The sequence below is a fragment of a genome, unplaced genomic scaffold, assembly GCF_019419815.1.
Source record: "Pyrus x bretschneideri cultivar Hongxiangsu unplaced genomic scaffold, Pyrus_bretschneideri_v1 Contig3, whole genome shotgun sequence".
In the NCBI taxonomy this organism is placed as follows: Eukaryota; Viridiplantae; Streptophyta; class Magnoliopsida; order Rosales; family Rosaceae; genus Pyrus; species Pyrus x bretschneideri.
The window spans coordinates 10,439,130-10,459,582 of record NW_025999612.1 but is presented as its reverse complement, the minus strand read 5'-3'; the positions used below and the strand labels follow the sequence as shown (position 1 = coordinate 10,459,582).

Sequence of the window (20,453 nt, the reverse complement as noted above, 5' to 3'; positions counted from 1 at the left end):
TACGGGCCCCGTCTTATGGCCAGTTTTTTGTGCTGTCTTAGTCTCCACCAAGTAAAAGTGTTGACTCTTCCGGCGAGCCCTTGTTTGCCTGTTTGACTGTTTGGTGGAGTGGTTTTAATGGCTGGAAGAGCATCCTCGGATTCACTTTACGGGATTGTAGGGATTTTTACATTTTAATCGTCGTATATTGTGTAATTAGTTTTCGTCAGATATTATTTGTATATAATTTTAAATAAAAAAAATTCAAATAATTTATAACCGTATAATACATAATAAATAACTAAAATATAAAGATCCATAAGATTCTTACGAAATGAATCGGGATGGAACCTAATTCCTTAATGGCCGAAGGGAATATCAGAGTGACTTTGATGAATTGTTTATGAAATAAAATGAGAAAAATAAGAAAAGTTGGTCAGAACAGTTAATTTGCTTTACATGTTGTACATTGTATGCCATCAATCAATGAATGTCCTTTTAACTGTTGTTAAATGGATAATACTTTGGGGAATTGGATTCTCTTGGAGGCAAAGCCTCAAAATCCTGCTGGCCGACCAATACGGGAACGGCTATAAATAGGAAATTTCTCTAAAGTTATAATAATTATAGTCGTTGGATTAAAATTTAACGACCCGTGTTGTTCAGTCAGGAGGATCCCAAGGCTTTGCCTTGGAAATGATCCAATTCCCTTGCATTGCATCTTCGAGATTGAGCTTTCGTCAAATATGAGTATTGATAATGAATCTTATATTGATGAGAGAGATTTTGCATGTGTTTGTAAGTACTTGGATTGTTTCTCATATTGTCAATTGATTTTATGATGGAACTTTAACTTTTTCATGATAACAGGACAGGTTGTCCTACCTGTAATCCCAACGGCTACACGTGCTCCACATCATCCAAGCTGTGTTGTCCACTTGTTAGACTTAAAAATTCGTCATATATGAGAGAGTCTGTTGAAAATAAATCACACATTGACGAGCGCTCTAAAAAGAGCAACCTCTTGGTGCATTTTGAGTCATTCTAGCCTTTCGTACTCTACTCGTTTGGAAATCTTACCCTCCTGTTCTTATACTGCACTCGTATTCTACTCACAATTAATCGCTTGTTTTACTCGGACAACATTAAACAATCGTGGCATAGTTGTTAGGTAAATTACCTGCACTAGTACAAGTTTTGTAAGTAAATGACAATGTTTGCCATCGTTTGTTTCGGAATCTAACCGTAGGGACAAAAGTGATGAGTGAGTCAATTCATAAATAATTGATGAGTTTAAAATATAACAAACTAAACCGATAAGTTCATAAAACATAAAGGACCATTGTGATAAAATCCGTTCTTTTTTCTCAGCAACAATTTGAGGCTAACTATATTTTCACACTCTTGAAGCTTGGGGTGATTTTCAAACAGGCCATGAAGTTTTAGTTTTCTTATTGTACACCATAAGGTATTAAAATTGTACAAATTTATACATTTGATCAGATTGATTGTTTGACCCTTTATAGATTAAAATGATTACCTGGTTAGCGTGTGATCTTTATATAAGCTGACATATAAGCCACATTTCTACCACATTAATAAAAAAGATCGCCAATTTAATAGAAGATTAGATTTCCTCTTCATCGGCATCTAACATGAATCTTGATGCAGACGAAGAGGAAGATAGCAATGAAGATTATCTTCCTAACATACGGGAAGACTCTGAAGAAGTTGTTGATGTATTGCCCTCAATTCCTTTTGTGCCATTGCTGAATGAAGCACATATGAGCTCGATTGGAAGTGTTTTTCTATTATTAAAAGCGATTTTGGTAAAAATATTTTTGAAATCAATCCTTAATAAATGCAAGTGAATCATGGGAAAGCACTTAAAGTGCTTCCTGTAAGAAGCACAAAACACTTTAAGTGCTTTTGGAACTCATAAATATTTTCTGTAAAAGCACTTTCAGTCATTTTAAAAATATTTTGAAACAAGTCTATGCCAATGCTTGTGAATTCTTTGTAAAATAGTGTGACAAAGCTTAGATATTTACAAGCGATATTATAAAATAATATAAATTATGGATTAATACTTTTTGGAATTCCAAAATGATCTCTTCTCTTTTATCTTCTCTAATCTTGCCTTTGGAATTAAGAGAAGGCCAATGTAACGCTCACCAATTACTTGTTTTACAAGACAACCAAATATTTGATTAAGCCCTTTGTGGATTTATGTGGCCATGGATTTGCTTTACATGTTTCGTGGTCGTGCAGTGCAGTACATGAAGAGGGACATAACCCTGTGCACATTTGGAAACATGGCTCCATGCGTTTGGGTTGACGATGTTAGATGTTATCATGCAAAATCAATTTTCGTAAAAGCTGACAGTCATTCACGCAAACATTGACGACCATCCTAAAGTACAGAGGTCTAAGCATACATATCAATGTCTAGTTGGCCTCCCCCATCTCCGACCAAAAAACTAGGCAATATTGTTTCCCAGCACCTTGGACCCTGCAATTGTTAGGCAAACTCAACATGTTTGCTCGAATATTGAGCTCCAAATCTCGTGTCTGTCCTTGACCCCAAACAAAGGAAGTTCTCTTGTGTCTGTCTGCGCTAGCCTTTTCTTCTCGATTTTTCTTTTTTCTCGACAATTCGAATGCAGTTACAATACTCCAGTGACTTTAATTGCCTCCAATATTAATAGATTAAATTTAAGTAATAATAACATATGATCTGTTTATATACATCTCACTAGTTCATTTCACAACTGCACAAAAAATATCTAGGTGCATTTGTTAAGACCTCACATGGCGGATGGCGATTTGTTGAGGAAAAAGCAGACGACAAAGGATCTCAGTAACAAATCAATCACTCGTGTGGAAACATTGCATGTATTTGTAACGTATAATAACTCACATGGGAACAAAATCACCAAATCTGGTTAAATACGAGAATTTTTTCAGTGTGACAATCACATTAAGTGTTATGGTTAAGGATAACATGTTACTTTGCAACCGTCATGCTATAGCAATGCATCTCGGCTTTAAAATTACAATAAATTACTACAGCCATGGAGAAAAATCAGTAAAATAAAGACACTTATTTGAAACTGTTTTTACTTTTACAGTTTCACCATATGTCTTGAAGTCTGAAAGAGGCAAGGGAAGCAAAAAGAGAGAACTGCAAATCTTCCAGTCATGAAATAAGCAATCAAATAATTTGGACCCTAATTTGGGCAGCTAGATACTAATGAAGGAAAACCCTAATTCATTCTACTTACAACGAAATAAAAGAATTCGAAAAATAAAAAGCTAAAAAAAAAAAAGGAATTCCTAAACGCTTCATAAAACAATAAGATTATAAATACTACACTTCCTGATGCTGCACATTATTGATTGCTAATTGTTCCTACTTAGTTTAACTATGATCATCACCTTCAATTTCTAGGGCTGCAGATTCTTGACACATTCCTCGTTGGCAAACCAGTTCGGTATTATTTTTGCCAGATGAGGATGCAGGTCTCTGTAGGAATTCTTGATCGTCCGCTTCAGCAACTCGAGTAGCAACAGAGATATCTGCAACAAAACAAAATTAATACAGGCTTTCCCAAGAGAATAATCAATAGGTCACATAGATTCCTAACCTTTAAGTGACTTTTTCTCATCCAATAGTTGATTGATGGTATAAATAACGGCAGCTGCCACCGATATAGGGCTCCTCCTGCAGAAGTGAGGACATTAATTCTATGAATTTGAAGAAAAACCATTTAACGCTGCTAATGCTCTGATTGGGTTGAACTGAAAGATTTGAAATCCAGGGATTTTGGTTTTGTACATTTTCCAGTGGATTGAAGTATTCACAATACTTCAGTATCCAAAATTGCATCCGGGGAAGGAAATTCTTCGACTTGGTCTAAGAATATCCGTTACTGCGAAACATCTAAGGACTCTCCTCTTGTCGGAGTTATGACATAGAGTTCAAGCTAAGAAGGTCATGAATTATGCAACAAGATTGTTGTGAACTGGTGGAGGAGTAATCCAACACAGTGTTAGTGTTTATTTTCTAGTAAACATGGTACTACCAACCTTATAACGAGCTCTTCAGTGTTCTGCACCATTTCTTGGGCAGCCTTGACATCTCGATTCTTCATTCCAAGATTGGAACAGAAGCGTCTCTACAGAGAAAATGCGATAATTATGTTCTCAAGCAAAACACATCTCCAACAAGGAAATAAAATATTGACACGCAAAGAGACGGAAAAAATGAAAAACTCACCAAATAATCTTCAGCATGGATAGTTCCCATTTCCAGACCAAGCTCGGCCTCCATGTGTTTCCAGATGAACTCTTTTGCCCGTCCAATTTCCTTCTTGGTAGCTCCACTGACTGCAGTGCATATTTCTGGATGGAACAAACAAGTTTAGTAAATCCCGTGCACAAAAAGATAAGCAAACGAATTCAAATCGTTAAAAACACAAACATGCTCTTCTCTTCTACCTTTCACAGTACGAGGCTTATTTTCTTGTCTACAGGCAATGTAGAGGCAAGCAGCCACAATTGCATCTTGATTTCGCCCTCGGAGAGGTTTTTGATCTTCTACCTTCTTGTATATTTCATTGGCTCGATCCTGGTAGTCAGAATAATACAAACATAAAGATTACCCATCTGAAACAGAAGGTTTTCGTCGAATAAAGATTAATTTCAACTAGAGTTAAAACCCCTAATAATAAGTTGACACAAATCTGTGAGATCACATAATAATTCTACATCGAGAAATGATACATAAAAAACACACAGAAAAAATTGCAACTTCAATGAATGCTTCAGATACCAAGTTGCCAACTAAAAACTAATGACCGAGTACGAACTACATACGAGGAATTGTGCGCAATTGATTTCAAAACAAGGTCCTCGGACATGCACAAAGAGGTGACAGGTCATTAAACCACGAAAATGGTAAAACTTAAATGCAGATACACTCCATCGATTCAAAACGAAAATGAAACTTTTCATCATACAAAATTAATATAATTACATGAAGGAGTTAGCTTCACATGTATTGCAATTACTAAAATGCAGGATAGGGCTAAGGGTTGACAAGGGAAGATTTGATGAAATGGCGAGACAAAAACAATAGCTTTTCCTTCAACTTATATCATAAATCGCTATAAGAGTTGCCACTTTTCGTTGTTTCAACTCATCAACTAGCCTCAACCGATCGTAAACTGAAAGAACAAACCATTCATTACTTAACATCCTTAGTCATTAGCGACAAATTGAGAACATAAAAACGCAGTGACCAAATTGAAATCAAGGTTAACGACAGTGGCCAAAAATGTATTTTACAGATTTCCGGTTGAAAATAAGACAATTAACAAAAACAAAACACAAAGAAAATGATGCTAAAACATTAACTGATATACCTTTATGGTTGTAACAAGTCCCAACCTGCAGTGAAAACCCAACAAAATGCATCAGATCATGTTCCAATTGACAGCCTGAAGCGCAAGTGCCCTCTGAAAGCCAAAAATGATTTTTAGCAATGTTTGCTAGAGAAACTTAAAGAACTTGTCGCTCGTAGAAGCACTTTCTGAGGAAGCACGCTCCACGCTCTGATGCTTCTTGAGAAAGCAAAGTACTTTTTCACAAAAACTCGGATTTAAAAAAAAAAAAAAATTAAAAATCAACATGCTTATGATAAAGGAAATTTTAATGAAAAATTCTCGGTACTATTCACTTTAACGGAAAAACCACATTTTTACACTACAAAGTCAATCCTAATACTATTCACTTTACCCTTTACTTTGTCCGAACATTAAAACTCAAAGTTTTCAAACTCTTTTCATTAATCTTCTTATAATAAAACACTTTTAGGAGAATCGCTTTTGAAATTTGAACACAAATATTTTTTGGAGAAGCAATTATACGTGGATCCACTGTTGATGACATGATAATGATGCAATTCTTTTTGAAAATACGATCACAATAAAGAAGTTTCTTCCTTTTTCCTTTCACTTTCCCAGCAACCAAACAAATACAAATTAAGTTAATTAACAAAAACAAGTGAAATTAGAGCATGCAAAGCAAGAAAACAAAACCTGTCGGCCATCACGGCAATTGCACCGAAGATGTCGAGAAGATGACCGTCAGGATTAGACGCGCGTCTCTGCCACTTCCCGACGGAGGATGGCAAGGCTTCAGAGGAGGCGCCGCCGCCGTTTTTGGGCCTGGCGATGACGGTAGAAAGCCCAGCTTCTGACAAAAGCGGGTTAACGGGTCCGCCAACACGGTTCGGGTCGTTGTAGTTAGAGTCGTCGGCGAAGGAGCGCCACTCGGCGGTCTCTTCGACGGAGTGTGCCTCCAGTATGAGGCCGCACTCGGAGCATATCGCGTCGCCCGCTCTGTGGTCGAAGACAACCTCCGTCAGACTGTTACAGTCGCGGCAAAACGTGTCCGACATAACTCTACCAAAGTAATGTTATTATTTTTTCGGATTTTTTAAGGATTTTTGCTTTGTCGGATCCTCTCAGACCGGTATTATTTTTTTTATTTTTATTTTTTGTTTACAGTGAAACTGTAAATCTTGCGAGCGGTAAGGGAGGGTCTTTATAGACGTTTGGAGGGGGAGGAGGAGGAGGGAGGGGTGATATGGTAATTTTAGATGGATAAGCTTTTATTTAAAAAAAAACTTGCAACTTTATCTAACCAATTTAGTGCTTGTATAGGGTCGGTTCAATGAACAAATTAGCTGGAATAACGTGACGTACCGATGTAGTGTTATGCATTTAAATGAATTATAAAACATCAAATAATCTAATGCACGAGATGTTATTTTTATAGCCTTGTAACACGATATTGGCATGTCAAATCGTGTTTCACGCTAACATGAGTGGTGTTATACACATTATTTTTTACTTTTTATATACTCATCTTAATATTCATTTGTCGGATCAAATAAATCGAAGATGGTTAGATAGAAATTAACAAAAAAATGTAAAAATATAGAAAAATGTGTGTAGACATCACTATCTTAAAAACGAGAGAGAAATAAAATATAATAAACAAGAGGGAAGAGGGCTGCCAGTTGCCCGTGATAGTTCAGATTCCTTAGTAAATGTTCATTAAAGGTAAGATCATCAAAACTTGCGGCAAAAGTAACGGCATTCCTAGATTTCCATTTATTTTTTAGGAAAACTAATAAAATAGGTTTGAAAACTTTGAGTTTTAACGATAAGGACAAAATAAATGGTAAAGTAAATAGTACCAAGATTGACTTTTTAATAAAAAAAAAATATAGTTTTTCGTTAAAGTGAACCGTAACGGAAGCTTTTCATTAAAGTTCCCTTATTTCTTCTATTAGTAAATTGAAGAGAGAATCAAATAAAATATGGACGCGGCGCAGGTGGCCTTCTAATAACTGGTGGAGAGCAGTGTTGTTCTTGCACCACGACTTAAATTCGAACTCTGTCGACATCCTAATCTAACATCTAATCAAACAAATCTATCGTTTGACAAAAACAAAATATGGACGCATAAAACCTTACTGTTTCAATATTTGGTGTCACTAGTTATACGCGATTATATTTTTGTCTCTCCTCGGATGACTAGTCCTCTTCTAAAGTGATTAGTCATGGTTGTACACAAACAGAATTCCCTACACGCACCTCCGGTCGAACTCGATCTCGACCTCTTCGTCACCAACGTCGTCTTCCTCCCGAGAGCCCGGAACATCGGGTCAAGAAAACGAAGAAACTACGCCCAGTAACAACTAACAACGAAAGAACAAGGAAACGCAATTCCTATTTATACCGGCAATTTCTGTATGTACAGGGACCAGATCATCTGGTGCTATAACTGCAAAAAAAACTTACATGTCCTAGAATCTAGAGATGGGGTCATGAAATACCAGAAATACTATCTCATGCTGCAGCACTGAGGCCGTCCCAGCCGTTTCAATTTGTCCCACATGCAGATCATCTGTCTCGGAGACTGGTAATGGGCGGTGTAATAGTCTTCGACGCACCCGAATTGGCAGAACTTCAAGCTGTGCACGTACTCGACTAGTTTTGCGCTGTTGAATTTCTCAACCCACATTCCCATGCTCACATCTTCCATCTTAAACAACTGCACAAAGATCAGATTGCTTAGAATCAACCACCCATTACATGAGCATACCGGTGTAGGTGTGTGCGTGAAGGGCAGAGAGGGCGTGGATGTTACTTACCCTTAATTTACGACTTTCAAACTCGGATACTATGAAGTTTGCAATGTCAGATGACAAGATGTAACCTGGCCCGTTTGCATAGGGTGGATAGTCTTCTTCTGGCCACTCCTGAAACAAGAAAACAGAGAACAGGCTATGAACACTAATATAGAAAACAAGCGTCAGCGGAAAACAATGCAAGAAACTGAACATAGTACAACATCGACAACCTTTAACAAGATTTCAACAAAATAAAGATTCTTACAAGTCAATATCACAGACTATAAATCTGAAATAATTGAAACATGATCAACATTCTTCGACACATGCCAAAGGATATCAGAAACAATAAGTTCGTTCATACCTCATATGTCACAGCCCATTTACCATAGCGCAGAGGCTTATGGTAGTAATTTATGTTCCCCACATACAAGCTCTTTCCCTCTGGTACTTTATACGCCTCTTTGATAACGGCATCCACTCTAATAAATGTGTCGTCATCACACTTCATAATGTACTTAGCAGCCATCCTACGAGCCTGAAACAGAAGCAACAGCATTATAAGAAAACTATTTCCAGGAGAATACTTAACAGTATCAAATCTTCATTTATGTGTTTGTTCCACAACTCACCCCATATTCGCAGATGGCAACAGTTTTCAATACGACCAAGTCATAGTTATCCATGTAAGGCACTATAACGATATCGCCAAAAAACTCTGCTTCTTTCTTCAGCTCAACATTCACTTCCTTTTTAGCATGCTGTCCGAGTATCAACAGAAAAGATTGTAAGTCCCCCACTTAAAAACTGTGCATCAACCAACTACAAATATTCTAGTGTTATTATTGCTATTGCTTACCAATGCAACAAAGAAACGTGCTACCACTTTTGACGATCTGATAAGATTGTGCTGCATCCAAGACTTCCTTACTGCCATCCTCTCGGCAAAATGGTTGCCTGCAGAAAGGATACCAATGAAGAGTTCAACACCTCCATCAGGAAGAGGCGGGGCCTGCCATTTGGTTGACATCTCAAGATGCTTCTGTGGAGCAAAACTAGGATGGGATGAGGGCAAAGAAGCGGCAAATACCGATTGCACATCAACATCCCCACTCAGAGACAGCCCGGTGGCATCCTCAAGAGAAAATCCCTGTCAACATCACAACAAAACTCTTAGCAAAGAATCCTTAATCATCACGAGGTCCAGAGGTAGCAGAATATTACTCACCATATGATAAGGAAAAGAGGTGACATGCCTCCCATCAACATTAACATGATAACCCTCCAAGCCAGCAGTAAGAGTTAAAACAAACAATTTCTTCTCTGCAAAGGGGTATGGCCAGTCGACAGGCACCTTTTTAGTTCTGCCTACTAACCTGATCAACCACCATGTTGCCTTGGTCTCCACTGAGCGACTATTGTCATCACGAATCCATTTCTCGCACTTCACCTGACCATCAACTAAAACCAGTCTAAAGAATTACACAACTTGGTGGTCCACATTTAGAAGGATGAATGAACTCTGGAAATAAGGAGAATCATAACAATCAAAGCAAGATAATGAGCCAACACCAACTGCCAAAACAACGAATTTCTTCCTGAATAGGAAAACGAAAATCTTATAGTTTTTGTACTTCTGCCACATATTATCAATGAGCAATTATCAACTCAAACACATTTTGAAGTTTGAACATCGACACTGCATTCTGCACATCGAACTGGCACAATACCACAATTTAAAGAAATCCAACTACTGTTTTTATTCCCATTCCAGTACTAGCTTACTTGCAATGCTCCAATTTCAATGAATGTTAAAAGCTCAAAACAGAAACCAATGTACCAAACTAACATAAACAGAACAATTCATAATCACTCACCAGTTTCTTCATCAGCCTTAGATTTCCAGCCCTCGCATCGAAGCGCTGAGCCCCACTGCATCCTGTAACAAGTGTTGAGTTCAATCACAGGCCTTCCACTCCAATCCCCACTCAACCTTGGATTGAAATGCAAAAGCCTCGGTGGCTCCTCACCCTCCACAGTCTTCAATCCCAGCAACTCCACCTTAAACTGCGATACCATCGACGACTCACCGTCCCTCACCAGGGCAATGTTGGGCTGAAATTCCTGGTGCGCCGCCCTCGGCCTCCCCACCAGCGTTATGTGCGAACCCAACGTCAGCCCACACGGCAGCACCATCACCCTCCCCTGTGCTGAAAACTCTGACCCAGATACCGAAATTGAATGCTTGCACGCCTCCGATCGGTTCCCCACCTTTTCAGCATCAATCTGCACCTTCCCAGACATCACCTCGTCCCAGAACTTCCTCCCCACCTCCCAAGCAACCTTCGCCGGCTTATAAAGCTCCGAATCAAAAGTTTTCGGGTCAAATACCAAACCCGAAACGAAATCGAATTCTCTGGGTGGCCGACTCTGAGTCGGCTGGTACGAGTTCAGCGAAACTTGCTCAAAAGGGCGACTTGGGGCATCCTTTTCCTCCACCTCCTTGCTATTTAGCCTGTTGGGTCGAGATAATGAGTCCGGCGAGACTGTACTGGTTTTGAACACGAAGGGAATTTCAAACGTGACTAAAAGTAGATACAGAAGTCCGACAGCGATCAGAATCTGAATCAATCTTTTCCTGTTGAGAGAGAAGGAGGTGTCCAATCTGTCCAATTTGGCCCTCCTCATCCCCAATTTCGTAAAAAAAACAAAACCCTAGAATTTCCCGGCAAGCAAACCGCTTCCCAATCGCAGAGAAGAAACCAAGAAACGAAAATTTGAATTCTGGGTTTTACGAAAAAATGAAACTTGAATTCTGGGTTTTGCAAAAAATCGAGTCTTTGATTCAAACTTGTAGTCCGCAACTTAAACGCACAGACGCGTCAAGAAATTTAAAAGAAAAAAAACGAACTTGAATCCAATCCAGGTCGGTGATGCGAGCTTTTTCCTGGAAGATGAGGGAAATTTGGGTTTAGGATTTTTCGTTTTTGTTTTCTCTCAAATTCAAATGGAAATTTGAAAGAAATGAACTTGAAAACGAAGTGGAATTGAAAGAACGGAAATTTGAAGAGACGTTTATATTGGATTGGAGCGGAAATTATTGAATAAATTGTTAGAAGAGTTTGTGGTGGGGTTGGGATCTGGTAATCAAACGCTACCCGCCACTCCGCCGTTGCGTGCGAGGCAGGAGACGAGAATTTACTGCAGTTACTATATGGTAACTTTTAGTGTTTTACTGTGAGTAAATTCTATTTCTATCTTGTTGAGAAATTATCTGCAATTAAATAACAGTTGGCAAAAACAAATCTATAATAAAGGGGTGAAGAAAAATCACGGCGGATTCCCATCAAGGTGACAAATTCACACTTTTGGAATGTGATCAAAATTGTTATAATTTTTAAAGTGAGCTCATATTTGTAGCCGTTGAATCAAATTTCAAAGATCCAAATTTGTGACGTTGGTGGATTAGATGGAAGGGATCCGGGAGGGATCCCTTCCAAAAATCACTGCAGGTTGACTGTGTAGATCATCTCCCGGATCCCTTCCAAAAATCACTGCAGGTTGACTGTGTAGATCATACCTAAAATTAAGAATGCTCCAGCTGCTAAAAGAAGAGCAGCTGAAAAACCAATTAAGACACATGTCTGAATAATTAAAATTGAAAACTATAATTGAAACTTTGTTCATTTGTGATTAGGTTTTAACAACATTTGCCATTATTCTTTCAGTAGCGAAACATTGTTCTAAAATCTCAAATCCAAACATAATTGTTTTTGCATGCGATTGTCATTGCATGTCCATTCCTATGATTATCGGATGAAGGCATGGAAAAATGATCACCAAAAAATATTATTAAATCGTATTAAAAAGTGAAAAAAAAAAAAAAAAAAACCGTCTATGTACTGATATTTCCATATTTTATTTGTGTAATAGTAAAAAATTAAAAATACTTGTCATGAGAAGCAGAACCTTAGTTTTGGATTTAGCTTAGTTTCTCTTTCACCCTTCAACTCATTCACTCCCATCTTTACGTGTAATTAAATAAAATGATAATGTTAAGGAGATTAAATTTAAAAATAAAGTTTTGAAAATTAAAAAACATGAAAATTGATGATTAATTTATTTATTTAAACGTTGATAAACGTGTTTATTTTTATTGGTAACACATTATTTAGTTTGCAAATTTAATCTTCAAATTAGTCTCTATAGCATTATTCTAAATAAAATATAAACAACATTCCAGGGTCCACAAACATATTTAAAGATAAAAATAATATTATAAGATTATAGTCAAAAGATGGGTGGAAAGAAGTTCAATTATCAACCATCGTATATAATGTTCTTTATAAAAGAAGACTATAAATATTTTGTTCACTATCTTATTTAGTACTGTAACAAGTATAAATTTAAACTCATCAATTAATAATAATAAGGGTGATGAGCATTTACTAATATTACTAGAAAAATAAATTAGATTAGATTAATAAAGTGGGAATATTCTGTTGCGTGGTCCGCCTTTTGAATTTTGAATATCTCGATGTTTGTAGGTGGCAATTGGCAAGCATGGATCTCAAAAGCAATTCTCCCAGGTTTCAAACATTCTTCGTTTTAATCTCCATCCTCATAATTAAGTCCAATAACAATTTATAATCCTTATGTAAATGATTGTGTATTAAAAAATGTGAGAAATATTAAGCAGACTCTCTTAAAAGTGAGACTCTGCATATAATCTCTATCACCTCACGTTGACACGTGAAGTAATTAAACTATGAGATGACAGTGAGTTCATGAAAAATTTCACTCTTAAGAGAGTCCCTTTAACATTTCCTTTGAAATATAATTGAAATTATGGAACTGAGATCTTGAGTTCAAATCAACCATCTTCTAATATCGTTTGTATAAAAACAAAAATATTCAAATTATCAAACCTCTGAACAAAAATTGAGACTATTAGACATAAAATTATCAAAATGAGAAGCCGCCTCTTTCTTGTAGTATTAGATTCGATTATCGTCAAATGTGAGTTTGAACCACATTATTGTTAGTCTAGCTAAATCCATCACTTCCACTTAGTATAGATAATATCGTTTGTTAAAAAAAATTAAATAAATAAATAAAACTTTGTTACTTTTGTATGTTTGGGAAGACTAGTTTATTAACGTTATTCTAATTAACTGCACTCATAAAACAGATTAAAAGAATCTTAATTATACCTATTCTTCAGTTCTAAAATCTCGAAACAAGAAGGCATGGTTTCGTATTCTAATTTTGTTCTACAATTTCAAAGCTAACTTATTAATATTCAAGAATTCGCTTTGTCCGTGTGAGTTTGACCGGCGCTAACAAATTTGAATGCACAACTCATCGTAATGTTTATCTTTTAAAATGTATTCGTAAAATAATTATGAAATTTACTATAATTTTATTCAGCAAAAGAGTTTTTGATGGCAAACAAAAAAAAAAATTTACGATCTTAGTTAGTTTTTGTTTGCCAACGAAAACTCATTTGTTGAATAAAATAAAGTAATACTTATGCTCAATCAAAGAAGTTTGTGGTATGTTCTGATCCTAATATGGACTAGCCTCTTCTTCCCTCAAACTTTGTTCAACCAAAAAAAAAAAAAAAAAAACATTCCACCTCTAAGGTTTGAAGAATGTAACTACATATACCATCTTTGTGTGCAACAACCACCATAGAGTTTTGTCTAGTAGTCGCCTACTACCGACTTAACGATTACGCAATTTTTATTTTAGTATTGATTTTGTATTATCTTTTCGGGATTTAGTTTTCAATTAGGTGATGATATTGCACATATTAGACGACAATGTCACTAGAATTCTATCTTTATATTATCTCGTTGAATAGAGACAACAAATATTTGTGTGTTATGCAAAGGGCTTTAGACAAGGGTGCTTTTGCAAATGGTAAATCCCATTCCCAACCTTTGTGAAAGGAACGAGCAAGTCCCTATAAGGGAATATGACAAACACTACATTTTCCACACCTCCCTTTTTCTTGTGGAATGTTTTTGGATTTAATTGAAGAGAGTGATGTCGATTGATTTGACTTGGCAAAAAAAGACACCTTAAGTATCAATGAAGACTTGTAGAGTTGCCAAACCGGAAAAGATCCTTAAACTAATTCAATTTAAAACTTGAAATTGAAGCACTCCTCCAATATATAAAAATGTGCTTAAATATGGCCAAATATAAAAGCACAAAATGTCTCGTTTACCTTTCAAAAGTCATACCTCTCACACAAAAGACAAGAGATGAGGTCAAGTATTTCTATTCCACAGGTCCAAGGCATTATCACAAGTCTATTTGAGAACTTATAGAGGGATCTTAGCTTTTTTTTTTTTTTTTTTTTTTACAGATCGCCCATCAAGAAAATTGTCAGCAACGAAATTCAAATCTAGACCTTGTTCTAGCGAAGAGAACAATCATTTTCGTTGGCATATTTTTCTTTCTTTCTGTTAAGAAGAGATTTATTTATTACAATTTTGACAAAGTTAAAAATTCATGTTATCCTTCTCATCTTCTCTTCTTGTATCCTTAATCAAAGAGGTTTGTGGTATGTTCTAATCTTGATATGGGCTAGCCTCTTCTCCCCTTAAACTTCGTTCAACCAAAAAAAAAAAAAAAAAACCAAACATTCGACCTCTAAGGTTTGAAGAATGTAACTACTTATACCATCTTGGTGTGCAACAACCACCATAGAGTTTTGCCTAGTAGTCGCCTATTACCAATTTAAGGATTACGTAATTTCTATTTTAGTATTGACTTTGTATTATCTCTTTGTTTTTTAGTTTTTAAATAGGTGATGATATTGCACATATTAGACGGCAATGTCACTAAAATTCTATCTTTATATTATGTCGTTGAATAGAGACAACAAATATTTGTGTGTTATGCAAAGTGCTTTAGACAAGGGTGCTTTTGCAAATGGTAAATCCCATTCCCTACCTTTGTGAAAGGAACGAGCAAGTCCCTATAAGGGAGTGTGACAAACACTAGATTTTCCACACCTCCCTTTTTCTTGTGAAATGTTTTTCGATTTAATTGAAGAGAGTGATGTCGAATGATTTGACTTGGCAAAAAAAGACACCTTAAGTATCAATGAAGACTTGTAGAGTTGCCAAACTGGAAAAGATCCTTAAACTAATTCAATTTAAAACTTGAAATTGAAGCACTCCTCCAATATATAAAAATGTTGTTAAATATGGCCAAATATAAAAGCACAAAATGTCTCGTTTACCTTTCAAAAGTCATACCTATCACACAAAAGACAAGAGATGGGGTCAAGTATTTCCATTCCACAGGTCCAAGGTATTATCGCAAGTCTATTTAAGAACTTATAGAGGGATCTTAGCATTTTTTTGGTTTTTACATATCGCCCATTGAAGAAAATTGTCAGCAACGAAACTCAAACCTAGACCTTGTTCTAGTGAAGAGAAAAAATAATTTTCGTTGGCATATTTTTCTTTCTTTCTGTTAAGAAGAGATTTATTTATTACAATTTTGACAAAGTTAAAAAATTCATGTCATCCTTCTCATCTTCTCTTCTTGTATCCTTCATCAAGAAAACTTTGCACTGTTTTTATGATATTCAAAGATCACCAATATTTTTTACGAGTTAAATATTTAGTTGTGATTAGTGTATCGTGATTTCATATATTTGTTGTTGGGGTCGTTAAAATATCATGGTAGATTTTCTATCTTTTGTCCAAAACAAGTCACCATTCTTTTACCATTATAATCCAATGTACGATAAATTGACATCACTAAAACTATAAATTTGATCATGCCTGGATTATTATTTACCCCAATAATATTTGAGTAATGTTAGGAAAATCAAAATTTTTAAACCAAATTGCAAACCAAATGAAGTGTCACCAATAAGAAACGGACATGTTAATCGACACTTAATTAATAATTTAATCATCTACAACTACATCATTTAGTTTGCAAATTTGGTTTAAAAAATTTGGTCTACCTAGCATTACTCATAATATATATATGGCTGGAACATTTACGTAGAAACGACAATGAGTTTGATACTATTATAATAATTTAGAGAATGAAGAAGTTCTGAGCAAACATCTTATCCACTAAAATATTGAACCACAACTGAATTTTGATGTATATTAGCGGGAGTTTGAACTTTGAATGGTTTTTTAGTACAGGAAATAAATATATAAACAAATAAAGAAAGTGCAGAAAATTTGACACCGACATGCATGAATGCAAGCATGGCACATCTAGAATTTGACAACAAGTTAGTGTGACACCATGGAATGAAATTTTGACCAAATTCAGACTTGGGACCCTCTTCTCTATTTATTTATTTAATTTTAGGTCAAACTTTTCTGTTATATTTTACGTCACTCGCACAATTCATGCATTGTAACAGCTCTGAAAATGAGATTCTTTCTAGAGCACCACTGACTTTGATAAAAAGAAATAAAGTGATGAAGTACTTTATCCATTGTGACGAAGAAATCAACACCATATATAACGGAATTCGACTTTGATCCTTTTTCATTGTAAATTTAGTTTTTCATCGTTCTATTTGTATTAACAGAGAAGATGATTTGAACTTTAACTTTCTTCGTCTTCCATTATAGACCTAACTATTCATCCTTCTTTTTGTATTAACAGCTAGTTATCAATATCATCAGAGATATTTTTGGAGTAGCAATCAAAAAATTCAAAGTATGATTACATGAACCATAAAAGGGGTTAAACTTATAGGTTGGCCGGGGATATCATTACCCGACTCTTAGTCTGGAAAGTTTGAATTTTAAAATTTGAGGCCAAAAAGACAAAAGCTTCGATTAGTAGCTGAAAAAAAAAAAAAAAACAAAAAACAAAAAACAAAAAGAACGATTTGGATGATTAAAAATATTATTTATGGGTCGGAATTTTATGTTATTCACTGAACAGTATCTTTGATCATAATTTAGCTTGTCTTTTTGCCTTAAAGTTTCTTTTATTAATACTTTATTTATTTTTTTTTTTTTTTTTTTTAATACCAATACTTAGAAAGAGGAAAATGCTTCATGGACCATTATATATTAGTTTTCTGATTTCATTGAGTGTTCAAGGTGATGTTTGACTAAGTTAAGACAAGCTACGGATAGGTTAGGAGAACAACTTTCATAACACAAGCACAAATATCGGCATTGAATCGACCTAAATCTAGATGTGTCAAAATACCTATTCACTAAGATCATTACTACAAGCTACCAGCAAAATCAACGTGATATATTTACAAAGATAGATTAAGAACCACAACCACTAAAGAACGGGATTGAAGTTAAAATCCGAAAGTTTGTAAACTTCAAGGATCATCATCATCAGTTAAGCCAGGCAATTTCACTAATGCTAACTTCGAATCGGCAGTAGACTGGCTAAATTCTTTAAAGCATGTTGATAAGAAAGTTCCTGGTGATTTGAGTTTATGTTTACTCATTTGTTGGCAATTTTGGAATGACCGTAGTAATATGGTGTTCAAAAATGTTTTGTCCATCCTGGCAAAATCTAAGTTACTGGCTATATCTATGGGTGAGCAATATCTTAAAGGCAATGGTAAGGGTTTGAGAAGAAATACTAATGATACTTTCACAATTGTTAAATGGCATCTGCTGGATAAAAGTTTTGTTTAGATAAATTTTGACGGTTTGGTGGCTGGGGACAAGTGGACAGTGACAAATTTTGATTGCATTGACTGGAAACATATTTATGGAGAGGCTAACTTTGTGGTGTATGCCTTCGCTCGCCAAGGCCTTCTTATTACTGATTGTCATATTTGGGATCATTGTATTCCTTCGTTTTCTCTTTATGCTCTTCAGTTTGATTCTGTAGGGAACGGTTGTACTCGAGGATTTTTCCTTTATATTTTTCTTGATTCAAAAAATGATCACCCTAACCAGACAAGAAAACAAGAAACCATACAGATCATACCACTAAACATTATTAGCACATCAAACTCAAAAGCCTAGTATTTGATAAACACCTGCAGCACACTCCCCTTAGATAACTCAACTTTTGACATTTACAAGCATACAAATTCAGTAGCTGAAGGCACTTGTCTCTTAAGGTATTGCATAGCGTGATCTCTTCCCTCAACTTTTGACATTTACAAGCATACAAATTCAGTAGCTGAAGGCACTTGTCTCTTAAGGTATTGCATAGCGTGATCTCTTCCCTTTTCCCTCAACTCCCACACGCCAATCTGATTATTTTGATATGATCACACACGTTATAAAGGGTGAAAATTTAGGATGACAATTAAGTGAAGAAAGTATAAGAATGACAAGAGAACTAGAATTCTATCAGGCTTGTTTGCTCATCAGTATCACTGTAACTATATCTATATATACATATATGCTCTGTCAGTTTGTAATTGAAGGAGAAATAAGAGCAGTAGCACAAACAAATTACTCAGTCAACTCAAATTCATCATATACCTAGTCGTGTAGAGCTAGCTACTTGCAATATTTGACTAACCATCAGCTAAGGCACCTGACATATCTATGATGATCACAGTATGTAGAGCTAGCTATTTTTGTATCCTAAAAACAAAAATATGTATGTAAAGCTATTTACTAGCTAGCAGCCCATTTAAAGAGCATTTCTTTTTTGGCCCAGGTGAAAAGCCACGGGTGGGGCTAGGGTTTTAATTGGCCCATGTGAAAAGCCACGGGTGTTTAGAGCAGCACAGAAAAAGAAAAAAGGGGTGCCGCAGCCCTCATTTGAAAAAAGAAGAAGAAGAAACTGCTCATCTCTTTGGTTAGCAATCATCTATCAAAGTAATTGTTGTTGTTATAGTTTTGAGCTAGGTATAGAGAGGAAATTATTCATTATATTTCTTTCTCAATTTGTTTCTTTGGTGTGTGAGACCTATTGGGTGTATTGGGTTTTGGGTTGTGAGATTGCCAACACTTTGTAACACTTCCATTTGGTTGATAATGGATTATTGGGTGAGCTCCTACTGCTCCGAGGACGTACTTCAGTTACACTGACTGTTGAGGAATCTCGTTAAAATCTTGGTTTCTTTTTCTATTTTTGTTCTTGCATTCCATTCAATATATTTCATGTGGGTTAGCTTAAGTTGGTTCTAATTGGTTTGGTGCTATCCTAGCACAACATCGTGGCACTTTCAACAATGGCTCCAAATTCCGAATCTTTGGGATCCTTGTGTCTCTCATCCTCATTTCCTTCGAAATGGCTTCAATATTGATGTTCTCCGTAGTCCAGTCCCAACAGAGGGTTCAGAAACGCACCTCTAATGATAGAGACGCCGAAGTAGAATTGAGGAAAGAAGCTCGACGTTATCCCCGGCGGTGCACCGCCGTCGTCTCCAACAAGGTTCCTTCATCTCAACTGGGTGAAGCCTCTAGTGAAACTTTCAATCCACATCCAAAGCGTTGATGCCGACAATCTGCTCGCCATGGCCAGAAGGAGGGGTTTGGAGGCTACAATCACAAACCGTGGCGAGCATCAACATCGAGGCCACCGGCGAGTGCGTAGCACGCTGCGTTTTCAGAGGTTTGTGGAGAAATTTTAGGCCCAAAGATCGTCGAATAGGAAACTTAAGAAGGCAAGACGAACCAACAATTCACTATTGCAACGAATTATGGACGCTGACACAAAGATCATATCAACCATGAAAGAACTCCGTCTTCTAATCAAGACGAGGAAGGAACGGAGGTGTCACAAGACAAAAGGCAACATCCGTCTTGCCCCCGAGGTCTCCACAAGGGATAGTGAGGTCATCTTGAAACATGGTAGGGATAAATAATCTGTTTCGTTCTCGCGGTTAGAATAAGCCTCTGACCTTGCATTCTTGATGACCATTTCTTGCATTTCTTGATGATCATTTCTTGCATTTTTTTTGTTCAATTGAATACCACTGATATAAGATCGATCACTAAGTGAGTTTACTTTCAATAAAGAACTTTCTCGTGGGGACAGTTGGGTTTTGCTATTGGAAATATGACATACAATCTTGAAAGATTAAAACATAGAAAAAAGTAGTTTATGATTCTAGTGCTATATTTTCTACTGAACCAAATAGGAAACTAACATTGTAAGTTTTACTTTTTGCATTTCATTCACCGCTCTTTAAGATCTATCTAAGTTTATTATTCATTCGATCAAGTTTTCAAATAAATATGTGTTTTCATTTGGAATTTAGTTTAGCTTGATGTGTGTAGTGGTAGCCACAATGGTTCTAACAACGAGAAGAAACGCAGCAGCAACA

General features: G+C 36.1%; 1 protein-coding gene and 1 pseudogene across 1 annotated transcript; both read right to left on the bottom strand.

Moving 5' to 3' along the window:
- Positions 1–3,071: 3,071 nt before the first annotated feature.
- Positions 3,072–7,004, bottom strand: LOC103958783 (annotated as a pseudogene).
- Positions 7,005–7,762: 758 nt separating this feature from the next.
- On the bottom strand, positions 7,763–11,297 carry LOC103958784 (hydroxyproline O-galactosyltransferase GALT6). The gene is made up of 7 exons (XM_009371107.3): positions 10,063–11,297; positions 9,414–9,646; positions 9,045–9,335; positions 8,818–8,946; positions 8,550–8,723; positions 8,207–8,314; positions 7,763–8,106 (listed from the first exon to the last, which is right to left on the bottom strand). Exons 1-7 carry the CDS (start codon positions 10,871–10,873, stop codon positions 7,897–7,899), a joined length of 1,956 nt encoding a protein of 651 aa, XP_009369382.1. The 5' UTR covers positions 10,874–11,297; the 3' UTR covers positions 7,763–7,896.
- Between the last annotated feature and the right edge of the window lie 9,156 nt (positions 11,298–20,453).

Excerpts from the sequence above, each read along its gene's own strand:
- LOC103958784 (XM_009371107.3), bottom strand. The coding sequence starts at position 10,873 with ATGAGGAGGGCCAAATTGGACAGATTGGACACCTCCTTCTCTCTCAAC. Across the intron at positions 8,315-8,549 it reads AATGGGCTGTGACATATGAG|GAGTGGCCAGAAGAAGACTA; the intron begins GTATGAACGAAC and ends TTCTTGTTTCAG. Across the intron at positions 8,107-8,206 it reads TTGAAAGTCGTAAATTAAGG|TTGTTTAAGATGGAAGATGT; the intron begins GTAAGTAACATC and ends ATCTTTGTGCAG.